The 20,235-nt window shown below is 40.1% G+C and overlaps 1 protein-coding gene across 4 annotated transcripts in view; it reads left to right on the forward strand.

Annotated features, from left to right (window-relative positions):
* The window catches only part of sin3aa (SIN3 transcription regulator family member Aa), a 125,293-nt gene extending 106,119 nt beyond the window's left edge, over positions 1 to 19,174 (forward strand). For all 4 annotated transcript variants that reach the window (XM_043680523.1, XM_043680527.1, XM_043680524.1 and 1 more), the window contains 3 exons: positions 2,026 to 2,120; positions 9,488 to 9,695; positions 16,909 to 19,174. In XM_043680523.1, the coding sequence (XP_043536458.1) occupies positions 2,026 to 2,120; positions 9,488 to 9,695; positions 16,909 to 17,139 (534 nt within the window). In that variant the 3' untranslated portion in view covers positions 17,140 to 19,174. The remainder of the gene's footprint in view (positions 1 to 2,025; positions 2,121 to 9,487; positions 9,696 to 16,908) is intronic.
* Positions 19,175 to 20,235: the final 1,061 nt, after the last annotated feature.

Here is a 20,235-nt window from a genome sequence, read left to right on the forward strand (position 1 = left end):
CTGATGCTTTGGGTTGTTAGATGACATCGTAGCATGGCAATAATGCCATTCTAACCAATGGAACTTGTGCTTGTTATAAAAGTGAGACTTTTGTTTTCACAAGGTCATTCCAGTGCATTTACTTTTTCATGTTGGTTTCCTTCAATGAGATGCATGTCCTTGGTCTAGCAATTGTGTGCTTGTGGACTTGGTCATTTCAGTGAATTTATTTCTCAGAGCTTCCTCCAAATGTTATTCCAATCTGATTTATTCATTGAGAGGAACATTGAGTGGTGACCAGAATATGTCTTGACCTTATTTGAAACTTTCTGGAGTCAGGAGTTAATGTTGAGAACTGCTGGCTTTATTTGACTGTTATCACTATTCCCTCACCTCTAATAGGTCTATCTTGCTGAGGGGACAAACCCACAATGAAAATGGGAGTTTATGACATTAGCTCCTTAATGTTTCATTTGGGCTCATTCTCCATGTGATGAGGAGGGCTTTATTCGGCTGACTGCACTGTGGTTGTCCTAAAACAAAGCTTGAATGTTTGACAGACATTTTAATTTGTTTTTGAACTTGTTGCAGTTGTCCACAATTGAATGGGACCGGAGTCATGTGGAGACCAGACTTGATGGGAGTGGTTGGCTCTCTGTTGTGTTTTATTGCAACCCAGATGCTGGTGTTGAACCACAAATGACCAGATTTATTCAGCTTGGTTTCACAACTTGATGTGCTGAGATTTGAACTCATGATCTCGGTTTGTTCCGAGTGCCAGTCACTATCCTGGTAGAACAGGAGACATAAAAAAAATGTCAGAGCTCAGTCTGCTTGTGATTTATCCTCCTTTTGGATTAGTAAATTCCAGGTTCCTCCTGGCTACTGCACACTGAGTTTTAAAACCCTTGATTGTCAATTACAATATTGTAATTCTGAAAATAGTCTAGTGTGGATGCTAATATCCAATCTCTGGCAACTGCACAAGATGGATTTTGATAGCACTGTGGGAGCATGATGCCCATCCATTCGCTTGACAGCAGCAGCCTGAAATCAAACAGATTGAGAGATGCCGCATTTCTTTGTAGTTAGAATACCTTCCACAGTTTTGATTCAAGCTCAACTTCACCATATAAATTAACTTCTGACTGGTCTGTTACAGGGTCTGTCTCATTTATTTTTTGTTGGACTTAGAGTTTCTACTGGTAGAGAGGAGAAATGTTGACTGGTTGAGCCATATGGCTATTATCTGTCTTGTACATTTTTGAGTCAGTTTGTAATCAGTTCTTTGTTGTTACTGTTGATTTATCATTTTAATGAAGCTTGGATGTGTCAAAATTAACTTACCCCTGACTTATCCATGCCATATTGCAGGTGTCAGCCTTTTAGGTGTTGGAGGTGTCGTCTTTCGGATGAGACATTAAACCGAGGCCCCGTCTGCCCTCACAGGTGGACGTAAAAGATCCCAAGGCACTATTTCGAAGAAGAGCAGGGGAATTATCCCCGGTGTCCTGGCCAAAATTTATCCCTCAACCAGTACTTTTTTTTTAAAAAAGACAGAGATTATCTGGTCATTTTCACATTGCTGTTTGTGGGAGCTTGCTGTGCACAAATTGGCTGCCACGTTTCCTACATTTACAACAGTGACTGCACTTCAAAAGGACTTCATTGGCTGTAAAGCGCTTTGGGACGTCCTGAGCTTATGAAAGGCGCTACACCAAGGCAAGTCTTTCAAGTCTTTCTTCTCTTTTGTTGATCTCCTAGATCTCACTGTTGAGCTTCTGCTTTGATATGTGGATGTGGATCAGCAGAGATAGGAGAAATTTCATGACACTAAGTGCAACTTTATTTGAAGAAACAGTGTCCCTGGGTGATTTTCTTTTTCCCGACCACACCCCCAACCCACTCGCATTGGAAGAAACTTATAATTGTATGCCGAGGTTGAACTTCAATATAAGAAAATAAATATCACGTGGAGCAAGTAATCTGACTTCTCTTCCTACGGGACTAATTGTATTTAATAAACACTTCTCTGTTTGATTGCAGCGCTGGTCAGACTTTTTGGATCGTTACATGAATTCCGATTCTACCTCTCCCGAACTACGGGAACATTTAGCACAGAAACCTGTGTTCCTGCCTAGGTAAGGCTTTTCCATTAATTAAGCTATGATCATTGAATCGCTGTAAATGATACTTAGTTGTTTGGGAGGACACAACTTAATTGTTGCTGAAAGAAACATGCTTTTTGTCTTGCATTTGTGTGCTGATGAGTGGAATATTTCGAAGAGAGGTCCATAGGACTACACGGCACAGAGGGACTAGTTTGGACCATCCTGCATGTTCTGGCTTTTTGGAAAATTAGTACCAATTAGTTCCACATCCTGCTTTTTGTCCATAACCCTGCAAGTTTTTCATTCTCTAGCACCTGTCCAACTCCATTTAAAAATTATTTATGAAATCGGCTTCCACCTTTTGAGCTAGAGTGATCCATATCTCATTAGCTCCCTTGAGTAATGACATTTTCTAAATCCTTTGCTAATTAATTTAAATCCATGACCCTCAGTTTGATTTGTCTTCGCTATTGTCCTCATCAAAGCCTCTCACCTTGAATACCTGGTAGGTCATCTCCAAATTTTTTCCAACCTGCCCTCAGAACTAAAGTTCTTCAAACAGCTAATATTCTGATAAAACTCCTCTGTACCGTTTCTAATGCTTTTTAAGTCCTTTTGTAAAGAAACAGATAATATACCAGATTCCAGTAGTCTTCCTACAGTATTGTCATGGGTGAAGTGAGCTGCTGAACAAGTATGAGGTAATTAGAGTTGAAGTTGTGAAGGGTAGATCATGTCTGGATAATACAGTTGAGTTTTTTGAGGACGTCATTCACAACAAGAACAGAAGATTGTTTATTTATCTTGTCTTTGTGCATTGTAGGAAAGCAAATTAGTAAGATTCCATTGCAAGAAATTAACAAGGCTGTGGGTGTGTGTGTGGAATCAGAGGCAATCTTTGGCATGTATTGATAATTGGTTGTTTAAGTGGGTGAGGGATAAAGAGAATCTACTTGATTGCTATAATGTGAGATGTCATGCTCCTCGGGGATGTGTTTTTGACCCTCAGTGTTTCACCATATAAATGACTTAGGTGAATTATTACAGAATTGCACATTCGGGTTTGTAAATGATGCTAAGTCAGAAGGCAGAATACGTCGCTGGGTGGGAACAGGAAGCTACAATCATATGGAGTTCAATGTGGAGAAGTATGAGATGAACTAAGAATGGCTAATCAGAATATTTTATTAATAGCACAAGACCAGAAACTGGAAGAGCAAAGGAGTTGAGAGGTAGTGTATAAATCAGGAGCAATCAACATGCCCACTGCAATGTTATCCAAAAGGCTTATTGCATAGGGAAAAGGGTAAAATCCCCAGATTGCACAGAGCTTCAGTCAGACCCCATTTGAAGTATTACATTCAGTTCTGATCACTACCACAGGCTGGATATGTTTGTCTTGAAAGGAATACAATTGAGATGTACTAAAATGAAAGAACAGTTCAACGGTTTAATTATTAGCGTAAATATTTGAAATGTGCAATATATCTCTTGAGTTCAGAAGGTGAGATACTTAAAATTAAAAAAAGATTAGTAGAGTAGAGACAGAGAAGCAGAGGGAATCCAAAAAGAAATACATTCACTGAATTGGAATTTGATCATTTATCATGAAGGAAATTTTTCACACAATAATGGAAATGTGCAATCATGTCCTCTAACAGACGGTGGATATGTGAGATTTTCAAGACTAAGACAGAAGTAAGAATGTCAAGGGATATGGAACAAAAGATGAATAAATGTCATTGTGTTCTACATCAGTAGTGATCTAATTTGATAGAAAAACAGGCTCCATGGGCTAAGTGGCATTTTCCTGTTCCTAATGTTTGAATGAGCAAATAACATTGAAAAGAGAAAAAGAAGTTTAAAAATTCAGAGGTGAGATGGAAGATTGAATATATTAAATGCAACTGCATTCACCAGTTTCAATGTGCACCCTTTTTGAGAGTTCACTGCACAAAGTATCATGGACATACTATGCGTCATTATAATAACTGGTCATTGTGATAGGAATAATCTTTGAGAGGTGAGATGGAGAGAATTTGTTTTTGTTCACATTCACTTAACCAAGATATGTTGATTGATCACAAGGTAACATGTTGGGCATTACTATTCCTTGTAAGGGTTTTACACATTCCATTGCACCCTGTGAGCTACTTTAAGGCAGTAAATTCAATTTGTAGACCTTCCTGAGAAATTATTGTCCTAAAATATATTTGTCAGTACATTGCTTGGAAGCACGTGTTTTAGTACATTCAACTGTAACATTTAAACCCTTTTATTTATCACCTGCAAATATTCTTTCAGTTACTTATTTCTCACAGTAATAAGGTTTAAAGTAAGTTGGTTTCTGAACAGTATGCTTCAGTAGGAGGTGGAGTATATTTTGCTTTGTCAGTTACCAGCCATCAACACCATCACTGAGAAAGAAGCTAAGACCTTGTTTTTAGAGATATATTCAACTGCATCCTCCATAAAAAGGGGAAAAAAGCTTATATTTATATAGTGCTTTTCATAATCTAGGGACACCTTAAAGCACTGCAGGCAACTAAGTACTCTTATTTAAGTGTAGTGTTATGAAGATATGGGTGTACTGTACCTTTTAAGAGAGTTAAAAGCTGGTAGATCTACCTGACAGCACCAAGTGTTCTCAGTAAGATAACAATGTAACACACTTGGTCAAAAGCTAAATTAGCTGGTTGCCTAGAAATGACAAAACAGATTCAAATTAGGCCAATCAGTTTAAATTATACCATGAAAAAATACCAAGTTCCAATCATGTTTGAATTGAGTATATTGACATTCTTAAAAGCCCATGACACAATCTGATGCTTTGAGAGTGTAAGACTGGGAAAACTGAACAGTTGAGAGGAGAACTGCTAAGCCCCAGCATGTAAAAAGACAGCCTGAAAAGTAGCTCTCTGAAAGATACCTTTATTGATCAGTAACCTGTGAAGCAGAATGTCCAAAAAGAAGAAGACAGTAATACAGAGAAAACTGAAAGCTGCCTGGTTTTGTGATAAGCAGTTTTATTTTGTAAATCCTACTTGGGAGTTTTATTGGACTAGTATTGTAGAAGGGCAAGGTATAAGATAGGTTAGAGGAAGGAGTTGTAAATAGTTGTTAGTTAATTATTCTTTGTTATGCTTTAAGAAATTAAATTGTTAATTTTTACTTGAACTAGTTCTTGGCCTATTAAATTTTTGCAGATTACTGCACGGGATAAATCTTTTCTGTGTGGCTGGTTTTAAATTAAGCAGGAGAGTTTACATCATGTCATAACAGTAGTCACTATTGTACTTAGGAAACACGATGACCAAATGTGTGTAGCAAATTCTGATAAACTATGATACTGCTCAGATAATCTGCTTTGTTACTTTGTTTGAGGGATATATGTATTGACTAAGACTCCTGAAATAACACCCCTGCCTTTCTTTAAAACAGTTAGATAAAGTGTGGCACTGGAAAAAAACACAGCAAGTCAGACAGCATCTGAGGAGCAGGAGAGTTGCTTTGGGCAGGATCTTTCATTAGAAGTGGGGAGGGGGAAGGGGTTCAGAAATAAATGGGGGTGGTGTGGCTGGGGGAAGGTAGGTGCGATGGCGATAAGTGGATGCAGATAGAAGGTTTTTGTGATAGCTCAGTGGGAAGCATGCAATGAATAGATGGGAAGGAAAATGGACAGGGAGGTCAGGTCAAGAGGGTGGTGCCAAGACGGAGGGTTGGATCTGGGATGGGGTGGGGAGATTTGGAAACTGGTGAATTCGATGTTGAGGCCAAGTGGTTGTAGGCTCCCGAGGTGGAAAATGAGGTTTCTTCCTCCAACTTGCAGGTGGCCTTGTTTAGATGGTGCAGGAGACCCAGAATGAACATGTCATTGGGAGTTGAAATGGATAGCCACTGGAAGGTGGGGTTGTTTGGTGCCTACAGAGCAGCGGTGTTCCCTGAACCATTGTATGAATTTGCGCTCAGTCTCTCTGTAGTGGAGACCACATCTGGAGCAATGGATGCAGTAAATGAGGTTCGAGGGTATGCAAGTGGATCTGCTGGATTTGGAATGATCCCTTGGGGCCTTGGATGGAGGTGAGAGGGGACAAGTCTTGCACCTCTTGTGGCAGTAGGGGAAGCTGCCTGGGGTGGACGGGGGTTGGTAGGGTGTGTGGACTAACGAGGGACTTGCAGAGGGATCGGTCCCTATGGAACACATATTGTTAGGGAGGGAAATATATTTTTGGTGGTGGGGTCTGACTATAGGTGATGAAAATGTTGAGATTTAGATATAGTAGCTGGACAGAGTACAAGAGAGCTTTATTCAGTACCTGAGGTTTGCAGTATAATACAATGACTATAATAGGGGCGGCACGGTGGCTCAGTGGTTAGCACTGCTGCCTCACAGCGCTAGGGACCCAGGTTCGATTCCGGCCTCAGGCGACTGTCTGTGTGGAGTTTGCACATTCTTCTCGCGGGGGCTTCCTCCTGGTGCTCCAGTTTCCTCCCAAAATCCAAAGATGTGCAGGTTAGGTGAATTGGCCATACTAAATTGCCCATAGAGTTAGGTGCATTAGTCAGGAGTAAATGTAAGGGAATGAATCTGGGTGGGTTACTTTTCAGAGGGTCATTGTGGACTTGTTGGGCCCAAGGGCCTGTTTCCATGCTGTAGGGAATCTAATCCAATTGATGGTATGATATACCATTGACATAGAACAAGAGGCAATTTAGAGCGATGATGGAAAAGCACAGCAGGTCAGGCAGCATCCGAGGAGCAGGAAAATTGACATTTCGGGCAAAAGCCCTTCGTCAGGAAGGTGTGCTTTTCCAGCACCACTCTAACCTTGACTCTAATCTGCAGTACCCACTTCTGCATAGAGTCATAGAGATGTACAGCATTGAAACAGACCCTTGGGCTCAACCTGTCCATGCCGACCAGATATCCCAACCCAATCTAGTCCCACCTGCCAGCACCCGGCCCATATCCCTCCAAACCCTTCCTATTCATATACCCACCCAAATGCCTCTTAAATCCACCACATCCTCTGGCAGCTCATTCCATACACATACCACCCTCTGCGTGAAAAAGTTGCCCCTTAGGTCTCTTTTATATCTTTCCCCTCTCACCCGAAACCTATGCCCTCTAGTTCTGGACTCCCCGAACCCAGAGAAATGATTTTGTCTATTTATCCTATCCATGCTCCTCATACTTTTGTAAACCTCTATAAGGTCACCCCTCAGCCTCCGACGCTCCTGGTAAAACAGCCCCAGCCTGTTCAGCCTCTCCCTGCAGCTCAAATCCTCCAACCCTGGAAACATCCTTGTAAATCTTTTCTGAATCCTTTCAAGTTTCACAACATCTTTCCGATAGGAAGGAGACCACAATTGCACGCACTATTCCAACAGTGGCCTAACCAATGTCCTGTACAGCCGCAACGTGACCTCCCAACTCCTGTATTCAATACTCTGACCAATAAAGAAAAGCATACAAAACGCCTTCTTCACCATCCTATCTATTTGCGACTCCACTTTCAAGGAGCTATGAACCTGCACTCCAAGGTCTCTTTGTTCAGCAACACTCCCAAGGACCTTACCATTAAGTGTATAAGTCCTGCTAAGATTTGTTTTCCCAAAATGCAACACCTCGCATTTATCTGAATTAAACTCCATCTGCCACTTCTCAGCCCATTGGCCCATCTGGTCCAGATCCTGTTGTAATCTGAGGTAACCCTCTTCGCTGTCCACTACAACTCCAATTTTGGTGTCATCTGCAAACTTACTAACTGTACCTCTTATGCTTGCATTCAAATGATTTATGTAAATGACAAAAAGTAGAGGACCCTGCACCGATCCTTGTGGCACTCCACTGGTCACCGGCCTCCAGTCTAAAAAACAACCCTCCACCACCACCCTCTGTCTTCTACCTTTGAGCCAGTGCCTTTCCAAATACATGTACATCCTGTCCCTCAGGATTCCCTCCAACAACTTGCCCACCTCTGAGTTCAGGCTCATCAGTCTATAGTTCCCTGGCTTGTCTTTACTGCCCTTCTTAAACAGTGGCACCACATTAACCAACCTCCAGGCTTCCAGCACCTCACCTGTGACTATCGATGATACAAAACTCAGCAAGAGGCCCAACATTCACTTCTCTAGCTTCCCACAGGAACAAGAGGCAACAAGGACTGGTTATGTTTTTAACCTTATCGCTTTGTTTAACTGGTTGGGCAGTCTCTTTACCGGCACAATTTAAATGTATTTATTTTTATTTCTGTTCACATATTCCAATCACAAGAACTGAGGTCCTTTATCCTTGGTGGTTCCGAAGTGGAATGCATAAATCATAGGAAACTAAAAAGTGTTTTTTTCCCACAATTGGTCATCACTGTATAATCTCTTGTACAAAGTAGTTTTGTTGCTTGCACAGAATTTTACAGTTGTGCTGCATATGTTTTGGGATAGTTATATTTACCAAGGATTTTTAATGGTGTTTTTCATGAGCACGGATGGAACGAGAATTTATAATGTTCCCCCTAAGTGCATGGAAATGCAGCAGCCCATGGTTTTGTGCAGGATACGAACAATTGGTACTTTTAAATTAGCAGGCATGCATGACAGAGTGAAATTAATTTTGAGGATCTGCACATTTGAATGAACAGCTTTTGCAAATTAGAAAGCATCACTGGATCACAGGATCGATCGAGGAGGTCATTTGACTGATTGTGTCCAGTTCCCTTCAATTGAATCTGCCTCCACCTATCTGGACAGGCGGTGCAGCCCAGATTTTTACTTACAATGGGAAAACATTTTGCTTTTGCTTTTGCTTCTTTTACCAAATAATTTAGATGATATGTTTGTTAACACCAATGTGTCAATGATGATTGCTAACTTGCATGCTCACCCTTGATTATTGCTGATGTGTGCACGATATTAAGCTTATTTTTAAACATTAAAATGAACATTTCGCTTTAACACATTATCTCTCAGCTAATATTAAAACTGAATCATGAATTGGTATTTGTCACTATTGCTATATTTATGAGCAATGTTGCTACTCATGCTGGGTGTCAGCATGTCCAGCCTATGTTAAATCTATTTAATGGTGAATTTTGACTTAAAAGTCAACCTGAATTTTTGAAACTTATGGACCTGGAGGGAAAGAGCAGGAGAGTGGAAATAATTAAATAGACATTTCGGAGAATAGGCTTGGACACGTGGGCCAAATGGCCTCCTTCATAATATTCTTTAGAAAGTCATTGCAAAGTTTTCTGAATTGTAATTTGAGGAATTTGGAGGCAAGCACAAAGGTGGGATGACGACAGTGACTGATGTTTTGCAGATCTTGAACTTTATCAACTTCTTTGTTCCATTGCACTCATCTGAGTCACTGACCTGTATGTCCTTTTCTCTTTTAGGAATCTGCGCCGAATTCGCAAGTGCCAACGGGGTCGGGAGCAGCAGGAAAAGGAAGGGAAGGAATGCAGCAATAAGAAATCCATAGAAAATGCAGAGAACTATGATAAAGCGCAGTGCAATTTTAAACTCAACTCTTACAAGATGGTGTATGTCTTCAAATCAGAAGACTACATGTACAGGAGAACTGCGCTGCTCAGGGCTCGCCAGGTCAGTACACAGCTTGCAAATAGCATGTGTTTTAAGTTACAAAAAGTAAAACACTGTGGATGGGTGCTGGAAATCTGACACAGAAACATAAAAAGCAGGTAACAGAGGGGAAATCAAGAATTAATATGTCAGGTCATAAGAATTCTTATCTGTAAACCTAAGCTTCTGCCTACATTGGTGCTATCTGATCTACTGTATGTTCCCAGCACTTCTGTTTACGCTGAGATTAAACCGTTTTAAGCCTCTTCTGTTATACATGAATATCATTGGATTTGTTCAATTAAAAAGGGATTCTTGTCAAGTCCTATTTTAAGAAAGCTATCTAGTACACATGGTGTATGCATGTGGCGTATGAAGTGGAATTCCTTTATATTTTCTTCAGTCCCTCATTATTAATTTATAAAGATCAAGACAAATCTCTTACTCATCTCTCCATAATGTTATTAAATAACTCAACATGTACACTTGAGTAATTTCTCACAGGAACACTTTGAATTTCCATCACTGAAAATATTTTTACATTCAGAATCAGTTTGAGAAGTTGACCACTTAATTGGGTGAGTGTGACAGGACATTTGAAACATTACGTACAGCAGCTCCACATAAGTAACATAAATTAACTCCAAGGTAAACCTTTAAACAAAGAAGGCAGGGTTTATCAGTTAGTATTTTACTAATTTGGTGAAGCTGATAGGCATGTCAAGATGTTGGCAAAGTCTTTCGATGAAGGCTGCTTAAATAAAGACTTGGTCTATACTTGCCTTTACTCGGTGTAAATTTCATCATTTAACCTCTGCCCTACGGTATTCTTTATTATTAAAACAGTCACCTGACACAAAGTAACTGCACTACAATTCAATGTGAAATTATCAGCCAAGCTTGTAACGTGGCTCATTGTTGCTAACAATGTTCATTCCAGTGAGCCATTCTTGGCTTGAACATATTTCTTTTGTTTGCATAGTAAGGTTTTGAATTACCTGGAAGCCTTAGGAAGCTTATACTTCCACACTACTTTCTCAGTGTTAGTCAGAGTTGACTGTTCAAACGTTCAACCCTTTTTTTTGTGTGATATAAATAGTTGTAATCGTTTGAAATTTGGCATTCTTTCATTTGTCCTGATGAGTAAAAGCCAAAAAACTTTGGTAATACATCTCTCTTTGTAGCAATTTTCTTGAATTTCTTTTGTCTTTTATTACTTTATGGGGCGGTTCTGCTGCCTCACAGCACCAGGGACCGGGGTTCGATTCTACCCTCAGGCGACTGTCTGTGTGGAGTTTGCACATTCTCCCTATGTCTGCGTGGTTTTCCTCCAGGTGTTCCAGTTTCCTCCCACTGTCTAGGGATTTGTCAATTAAGTAGATTAGCCATGGGATATACAGGGTTGTGGGGATAGGATAAGGGGGTGAGTTTGGGTGGGATGTTCTTTTGGAAAGGCTGTGTGGACTCGATGTACCAACTGGCTTGCTTCTACAGAGTAGGGTTTCTATGATTTTATACTTTTTTTAAAAATCCCTCATGATAGTCTGGGGGAGTATTATACTTTGTTTACTTACTGTTTGGAATGTACTGTAAAAATCAAGTGTATAATAACATTGTTAAAACGAAAGCAAACCTAGATGCCACCTGACTGGCTTAGTGTTTGCCAACACCTACTATTTTTATTTCAAGTTTAAATTCTTCTGTTCACTTGTCTTCTCTTTGTTGCCCATATTATCTCTTTTCTTCCCCAACCCTTTCATTTACTTAGTTTTACTTCCAATTTGCTGTCAATGTTTTAACAACTAGCAGTACTTCCCAAGCATTTTCCCACTGTGGCCCCATTTTGAAGCTTGGAAATTGTCCTTCCCCCAAGTGAGAATTGGGAAAGTGGGATATGAGGGAAGTTTTGGGAGCACAGCTGTTACAAGACGGGTTCTCTTGGCTGGTGAGAGATTTCAGCGCTTTAAGATTTAGAGAGATTTGCAAGTCCTTGTGCATGGATCACAAAAGGTTAGTATGCTGGTGAAGCAAGTATTTAAGAAAATAAATAGAATGTTATTTATTATCACAAGAGAAATTGAATCCAAAGTAGGGAGTCAGAGAGAAAAGACCCTTCAGCCCATCAGGTATGTACTAGTCAAAAACAAGTATCTAACTATCCTAATCCCATAATATCCAGAGGAGTTATACTTTAGTTATAGGGCACTGGTGAGAATGCATCTGCAATAGAGTATACAGTACTGGGCACCTTATTTAAGGATACTGTAAATGTGTTGGAGGCAGTTCAGAGAAGATTTACCAGACAAAACCTGAAATCAGAGGGTTGTCTGTGAGAAAGTGTTGAATCGGCTGGGTTTATATCCTCTGGGGTTTAGAAGAGTAGGAGGTGACTTGATTGAAATGAAAAGATCCTCCGGAGTCTTGGCATTTTGAATGCAGAAAGGATGTTTCCTCTTACTGGGAAAACCTAGAAGTAGGAGTCACTGTTTAAAAACCAAGGATCACTTATTTAAGACTTGGTGAGGTGATCATTTTTCTCTCTGAGAGTTGTGAATCTAAGGAAGAGGGTGATGGAAGTAGAGTTTGAATATTTTTAAGACCGAGGTAGCTAGATTCTTGTCGAGCAAGGGAGTGAAAGATTTTCAGGGGTTGATAGGATTGCAGTTTTGAGGTTACAATCAGATTCAGCCATGATATTTTTGCCTAATGGAACAGGTTTGTGGGGCTGAATGGCCTAATCCTGCTCCTAACTCACCCGTCACATAATCAGAGCTTCATGGTGCCTGGGCATTAGTCAGAGATTTTGACCTACAAATTTCAGTTCACAATCCCACTTGGGCTCCCACTTTAAGAAGCATTGCTTTAATTGACAAGCATAGCTGTTTGCCTGGTATGCCTCTGCCACATTTTGAAATTGGGAACCATATCAGAGAGCATCGCAACTAATACTACGGAAGTAGGTTTGAGTTTTCTAAAATCCCAAAACTTTGAATTCAATGAACAATTCTGTAAAAATGAACTCGGCATTTTTTGTATTACTAGACTTAGTGTATACTAAATGCTGCTGCCATCTAGCAGCAGAGTTTTGATACTGCACTGACTTTATTTTATTCCACTGATAAACAGCTAGATCTGCACTTTTCATGGGATCAACTTGTAAAAAGAACACAAGTAAAAGCAAAATACTGCAGCTGCTGCAAATCTGAAACAAAAACAGAAAATGCTGGGGAAAAGATGTTGCAGGACTGGTACAACCTATGCAGAGAGAATCAGAATAAACAATTCAAGTCCAAAATGACTCTTCATCACCACTGTGAGAAGACGTGTCGTATCGGACTAGAAATGTTCATTCTGTTAATTTCTCCACATATGCTGCCAGAGTTTCTCTAGCATTTTCTGTTTTTAAAAAGAACACAAAATTTGGACAGAGGAAGAAGCAGAGCTTTTAAAAGTTTTTCTTTATTCATCATGGAATGTGGGTGTCATTGGCAGACCCAGCATTTGTTGTCCAGTTTTAAGACTCCTTGTATTGCTTGGCTTCTTGGCTATTTCAGGGGGGCAGTTAAGAGTTAACCAAATTGTCATGGGAAGAGGCTAAACAGGCTGGGGCTGTTTTCCCTGGAGCGTCAGAGGCTGAGTGGTGACCTCATAGAGTTTTACAAAATTATGATGGGCATGGATAGGATAAATAGACTAAGTATTTTCCCTGGGGTCGGGGACTCCAGAACTAGAGCGGGACTGGATTGGGTTGGGATATCTGGTCAGCGTGGACTGGTTGGACCGAAGGGTCTGTTTCCATGCTGTACATCTCTATGACATGTGGCCACACTGGGGAGTGATTTCCTTCCCTAAAGGACATTAATGAACCAAATACGTTTCTCTGATTACCAAAGTTGGTTTGTAGTCGCTATTACTGGGACCAACTTTATGTTTCAGACTTATTGAATTAAATTCAGTTTGACAAATTAAATTTCAATTTCACCAGCTGCTGTAGTATGATTTGAATCCATGGTCTCCGATGGTTATCCTGCAGTTCTCGATTGCAAATTGGGTGATGTTACCACTACTCCTCCAGCTTCCCCCCAACTCGATATTAGTCCATAATTATTTATCCCCTCTCTGTTAAGTGTCAATTGACACAACTAAAATATATCCCAGTGAGAAAGAAAGATGGTAAGGGGAGTGCGGGGGGAAATCCATAGCTAAACAAGGAGGGCAAGGACAATCAAAAACAAGATATATTGCAAAGGCCAGTGGCAGGATCAAAGCTTGCAAAACTTTCAAACATAAACAAAGGGATACTAAAAAAATTAATAAAAAGAGCTAAGGTAAATTACCAAAGATAACTAACATAAAATATCAAAAAGGATAGCAAAAGCTTCTATAGGAATATAAAAGGGAAGAGAATCGCTCAGGTCGGTGTTGGTCTCTTGGAAGATGAAACCGGAGAGTTAATAGTGGGGAGCACTGAAATGGCAGAGATGCTAAATCAATACTTTGCCTCCATTTTCACGATGGAGAACAATATGGGCGACATGGTGGCACAGTGGTTAGCACTGCTGCCTCACAGCGCCAGGCACCTGCGTTCGATTCTAGCCTTGGGCGACTGTCTGTGTGGAGTTTGTACATTCTCCCCATGTCTGCGTGGGTTTGCTCCAGTTTCCTCCCACAATCCAAAGATGTGCAGATTAGGTAAATTGGCCATGCTAAATTGTCCATAGTGTTCAGGAATGTGGTTCAGGTTAGGTGCATTAATCAAGGGTAAATATAGAGTATTGAGTAATGGGTTTGGGCGGACCTACTCTTCGGCGGGTCAGTGTGGACTTGTTGGGCCTAAGACCTGTGCCCACATTGTAAGGATTCTAAGAATAATACCATTCCTATTGGAAAAGGCAATAAAAAGGGTAGAACTTGGAACAATCAACATCGATGACGAAAAGGTGCTCAGCAAACTATTAGGAGGCAAGTCCCCTGGGTCTGATGGCCTACATCCTAGAATATTAAAGGAAGTGGCAGTGGAGATAATGGATCCATTGATTACACTATTCCAAAATTCCCTGGACATGGAAAAAGTTCCAGTGGGTTAGAAAACTGCTAATATAATGCCCTTATTCAAAAAGGGAGGGAGACAATATGTGAAAAATTACAGACCAGTTAGCTGAACATCTGTTGTTGGGAAAGTGTTAGAATTCATTATCAAGGAAGCAAATCAAAACGCTATCCATCAGAGTCAGCATGGTTTTATGAAGGGCAAATCATGTTTGACTAATTTTCTAGAGTTCTTCAAAAATGTAACAAGCAAAGTGGATAAGGGGGCTCCTGTAAATGTAATATATCTGGATTTCCGGAAGGCGTTTGATACGGTTAATTCACGAGGTTGGAGCATATGGGTTTATGACTAATTTATTAGCTTGGATAGATGATAGGCTGATGGACAGAGAGTCGGGATAAGTGTTTTTTTTTCTAGACGGCAAGATGTAATAGTGGGGTGCCATGGGGTTCCGTCCTTGGACCCCAGCTATTTACAATTTATATTAACAACTTGGGTACAGGGATAGAAGGCTCGAGAGTCAAATTTGTGGATGACACAAAAACAGGTGGGATGGTAAATTGCAATGAAGAAATAAGAACCTTACAAATAGATATGGATAGGTTATGAGACTGGGCCAAATGTGGCAGCTTGAGTTTAACGAAGATAAGTGTGAGGTCAGGCACTTTGGTTGTAAAAATGGGAAGGCAGCCTATTATCTCAATGGGGAGAGACTTCAGGGCCCTCCGGTGCAGAGGGATCAGGGTATGCTCATTCATGAGTCATAGAAAACTAGCTACACAGGCACAGCAGATAATAAAGAAAGTGAATGGAATGTTAGCTTTTATAGCTGAAGGAATAGAATTTCAAGGTAAGGAAATATTGTTGCAACGATACAAGGTATTGGTGAGACTGCACCTGGAGTGTTGTGCAATGTTTTGGTCCTCTTATTTGAGGAAAGGTGTTGTGGCATTGGATGTAGTTCAGAGGAGGTTCACGAGATGGATCCCAGAGATGGGCGGTTTGTCGTATGAAGAGAGATTGAACAGTTTAGGCCTCTACTCTCTCTGGAATTTAAAATAACGAGTGCAGATTAAATTGAGATATTCAAGATGATAAAAGGTGTGGATAAAATAGATGTGGAGCAGATGATTCCTATTTTGGGGCATTCAAGGATGAGAGGTCATAGTCTTAGGACAAGGGGCAGCAAATTTAAAGGAGAGTTGAGGAGAAACTACTTCTCCCAAAGGGTTGTGAATTTCTGGAGTTCGCTACGCCAAAGTGCGGCAGATGCTGGGGTAGTGAGTAAATTTAAGGAGGAGTTAGAGATTTAATTGGTAATGGGTTGAAGGGTTATGGGGAGAAGGCAGGAAAATGGGGGTGAGGAACCTATCAGCCATGATCGAATGGCAGAGAAGACTCGATGGGCCAAATGCCTAATTCTGCTCCTATAGCGTATGAACTTATGAACTATGTTCCTGCAAGGGAATTTCCTCAATTCCCTTACTATCTAAAAATCTCTGAGGTAGATAATTCCAAAGATCCACAATACTGTGACTGAGATGAGGAGATGGTTCACCATTCAGAATTGCTAATCTCTTGTTTCCATGGCGCTCTGTTCTAGATTCTCACTATCCTTTTATTTTACGAGCTGTCTAATTTGCTTACGTTTGCTATCCTTCACTTGGACATCAGTTAAATTTGCTATTGAACGACAGTGATGATGTTTCACCATATGTTTGTTTAAACTTTTCAGCCAATAAGATCCTAAATGTTTTTAGTAATTGTCTATTGACTACTGAAATAATAACTGGATTGTTGTCACTGATTTCCTTTTTTCACAAGTGGAGGAGAGATACAATACTGCTAAGGTTTATGAGAATGTTGGACAGGTAGACTGACTCAACAACCTCCCATAACTATCTAAAGCCCTCATACAAGAGGACTTTTGAACATCCGTTACAATATTTTGTTGTAAACCATTTGAACAGTTGGATTAGTCTCGGTGATTCTGCTAATTGCTGCTTTTAGCACCCAGCCCCAAAAGCACTAAGGTGCAATTGCCATTGGCTTTGGTTGTCAAGAAACTTGCTATAGGCAGTTCCTTTAACGGGGAAGGGGGGGATGATTGGGAGTTCAATCAGTTTGTTGTTAAATTTGATTGGCATAATTGATGATTCTAATTGTTTCTCTCTTTGGATTTAGTCTCACGAGCGAGTCAGCACACGGTTACACCAGCGGTTTCAGGCTTGGGTGGATAAATGGAGCAAGGAGCATGTCACTCGTGAAATGGCTGCCGAATCCAACAAGTGGCTAATGGGAGAGGGATTGGAAGGCATGGTGCCTTGCACAACCACCTGTGAAACGGAAACACTGCACTTCATGAAAATCAATAAATACAGGGTGAAATACAGTGCTTTATTCAAGGGGCCGTGACCAACTTGCACAGCAGGTCCTCCCCTTACTCAATGTGCCCATGTTGTGGCATCTCATCCAATGCCATACACCAGCTACTCCCCACGACACACGCACGCACACACACACACACACGCGCGCACTCACAAAAAACACTGCTATGTCTTTGTAAATACTGTGTACATATTGTCAACAGACTTTTTTTTAAAAAAGAACCAATCTGCATCAATGTGCTAGCATTACCTACTAGCTTATTGTGTATCATAGTATGAGGTGGCTTGAAGTTAGTTAATATGGAAAAATGAGGCACCATTATTAAAGTTTTTACCAAAGGGATTTCAGAGTAATTGTAGCTTTCTTTGTGTGTGAATTTCTGTTAGTGAAAAGATATTTCATTATGTACAGAACACTTGCATCATTAAGTGTCCCTGTGCAGCATGCCATTACATAGTACATTTTGGCCTTTTTTTTTGGTTTAAGTTTTAATTCAAGTTTGCTCGTCTAATAACAACTGGACCAAACTTCATGGCAGACATCATTGGAACTGTCCAATCACCTTTTCTTTCATTATGGAAATGTTGAACTCTGGGTCTCTGAGGGTAATTTACCTGTGACCTTTTTTTTTAAACCTGCCTTAGTCTTCCAAACACAATTCGCTTCCTCTTGGAAGTCTGGCAGACTGCTGGTTCCAGTTTTATGCAGTATTTGACCCTATTGATTAGTAGCTTCAGGTATTAAAGGATGTTAATGAGCAAGTGGTTGACTGACTGAAAGATCTCTCTTACTATTGTGGCAGCTGTCCATTCAGGTTTTTCTCGTACTGTTCTGTCCTTCTAATGTTTTTTTCAGAACTGATATGGTGATTTAGTAATTTGGTCATATTTGACACGGTCCCAGATTTTCCTGCTGCTTCATTGTGTGTTCCAAGCAACAGTGGTTTCAGCCATTTAGACATTTTATTTTGAAGATTTTTTTCAAGCATCTCGATCCTAGCATTTGAAGCTTCTTGTGAATACAATAGAAACTATTGGAAAACGATGAAAAGCTTTGAGTGTTCCTTTTTTTATTAAACGGGTCACAAGAAGAGCTTAGCAGAATTTTGAGAGATTTTCTACAAACCTTAAATTTGGTTGATGAGAACATCATTGCTTGAAAGTGCTCTGAATGTCTGAAGGACAAGACTGTTAATTATGATGCCTTTGAAAATCAGTTTTATACATTTAACAACGCTAGCCCACTCCCAATCATATTTTAAGGCTCAGGCTATTCTTTTACCAGTTGAAAGGTAATTTTTTAAAAAAAGATTAAAAACATTTCCAAAATTTCCAATTTTGATTTGATGAGACTAAACAGCAACGCTGCACATTAGTACATGTGTTTCATTTCACAAGTGGATGTTCCCACCTGTTTGGACCTTGTTGTAGTCCTCTGTTAGCCACGGAACTCTCTATTTTGTTTTCGACAACATACGAGCTGATAATTCAGGCTTGTCCTGGTCATGAAAGAACTTTCAACATTTTTATCAATTTTTTTCTGTAAATTAGTTTAAATTATCTTCAGCCCCACACCCCATCTGTCTTTTTTCCTGTGTCCACAGAGATGGCTTGTCTGCCTTTGCCCTCCCCCCATGCTAAAATGGGTATTGGGTTGGAAAGCATTGGACAAGCCATTCTAATTGAGGCAAGATTTGACTAATGGCAGCTAGAAAATCATATAATTAAGCTTTTACTCATCCACTTGCCCAATTGCTGGGCACTAACCTCAAATTGTCCATTTAACATGTTGATTCTGTTCAGATAGCCACTGTGCTCATCAACATAGTGATCAGATAATGTCAGAGACTGATTTGTACAGTTTGCCCCAGCAACCTCTCTTTTTTCACTTTGTAAAGTATAAGAGGCAGGGCTTTTAAGCCAGCTTGTACAATGCATATATATTGCTTTTTGTATTCTGTACTGTGATCTTTGGCCACCCACATGTGATTTCTATACAGAAGTTGTAAACTTGACTTGTAGTTCAGTATTTCCCATTAAAATGTCGCCAGGGCTGAAATCTGGCTGTCTTGTGTGAAGTGTATTTGTTTTCATTAATTTAAGTTTTCAGCTTGTTTTCTGTAACTTTTTAATGTTTAAATAGAAATTGCTTTTTAAAAAAATGTTCTTGTGATATCCTCCACATTAGTCTAGAGGCCAATGGTTAATACCTATCTTGTCTGAATTTTGAATCACACAAAGTAAATTTTTTGTAAAAATGAGGATAGAAATCCATGTCCGCTCTTACTTTTGTGCTTAAGAACTGCTAAGTAGTTGTGCAGAACAAAGCATTATAACTTACACATTGGTTATCATTTTCCCCAGATTGAGGGAAATGAAGGCTTCCTCAACCCAGCAGGCAATGTCACCCTGGTTACTGGTCAGAAAACCAGGCACTTTGCTCACCTGCCAAGAAAACAGGTAATCAGCAAGTTGAGGCTGTTATGTAGCCATTAATTGACCATTTAAGGTTTTCAATTGCTCACAAGTCCCCATTGGACCTCCTCATCTTGCATTAATAAGAAAGGGATGATCACCTTATTGGGATTGTATTATAGACCCCCTCATAGGCATAGGGAAATTGAGAAACAAATTTGTAAGGAGATCTCAGCTATCTGTAAGAATAATAGAGTGGTTATGGTAGGGGATTTTAACTTTCCAAACATAGACTGGGACTGCCATTGTGTTAAGAGTTTAGATGGAGAGGAATTTGTTAAGTATGTACAAGAAAATTTTTGATTCAGTATGTGGATGTACCTATTAGAGAACATGCAAAACTTGACCTCCTCTTGGGAAATGAGGCAGGACAGGTGACTGAGATGTCAGTGGGGGAGCACTTTGGGGCCAGCAACCATAATTCTATTAGTTTTAAAATAGTGATGGAAAAGGATAGACCGAATCTAAAAGTTGAAGTTCTAAATTGGTGAAAGGCCAATTTTGATGGTATTAGGCAAGAGCTTTCAAAAGCTGATTGGGGGCAGATGTTCGCAGGTAAAGGGATGGCTAGAAAATGGGAAGTCTACAGAAATGAGATCATGAGAGTCCAGAGAAAGTATATTCCTGTTAGGGTGAAAGGGAAGGCTGG

This window comes from Chiloscyllium plagiosum, chromosome 40 (genome assembly GCF_004010195.1).
Source record: "Chiloscyllium plagiosum isolate BGI_BamShark_2017 chromosome 40, ASM401019v2, whole genome shotgun sequence".
In the NCBI taxonomy this organism is placed as follows: domain Eukaryota; kingdom Metazoa; phylum Chordata; class Chondrichthyes; order Orectolobiformes; family Hemiscylliidae; genus Chiloscyllium; species Chiloscyllium plagiosum.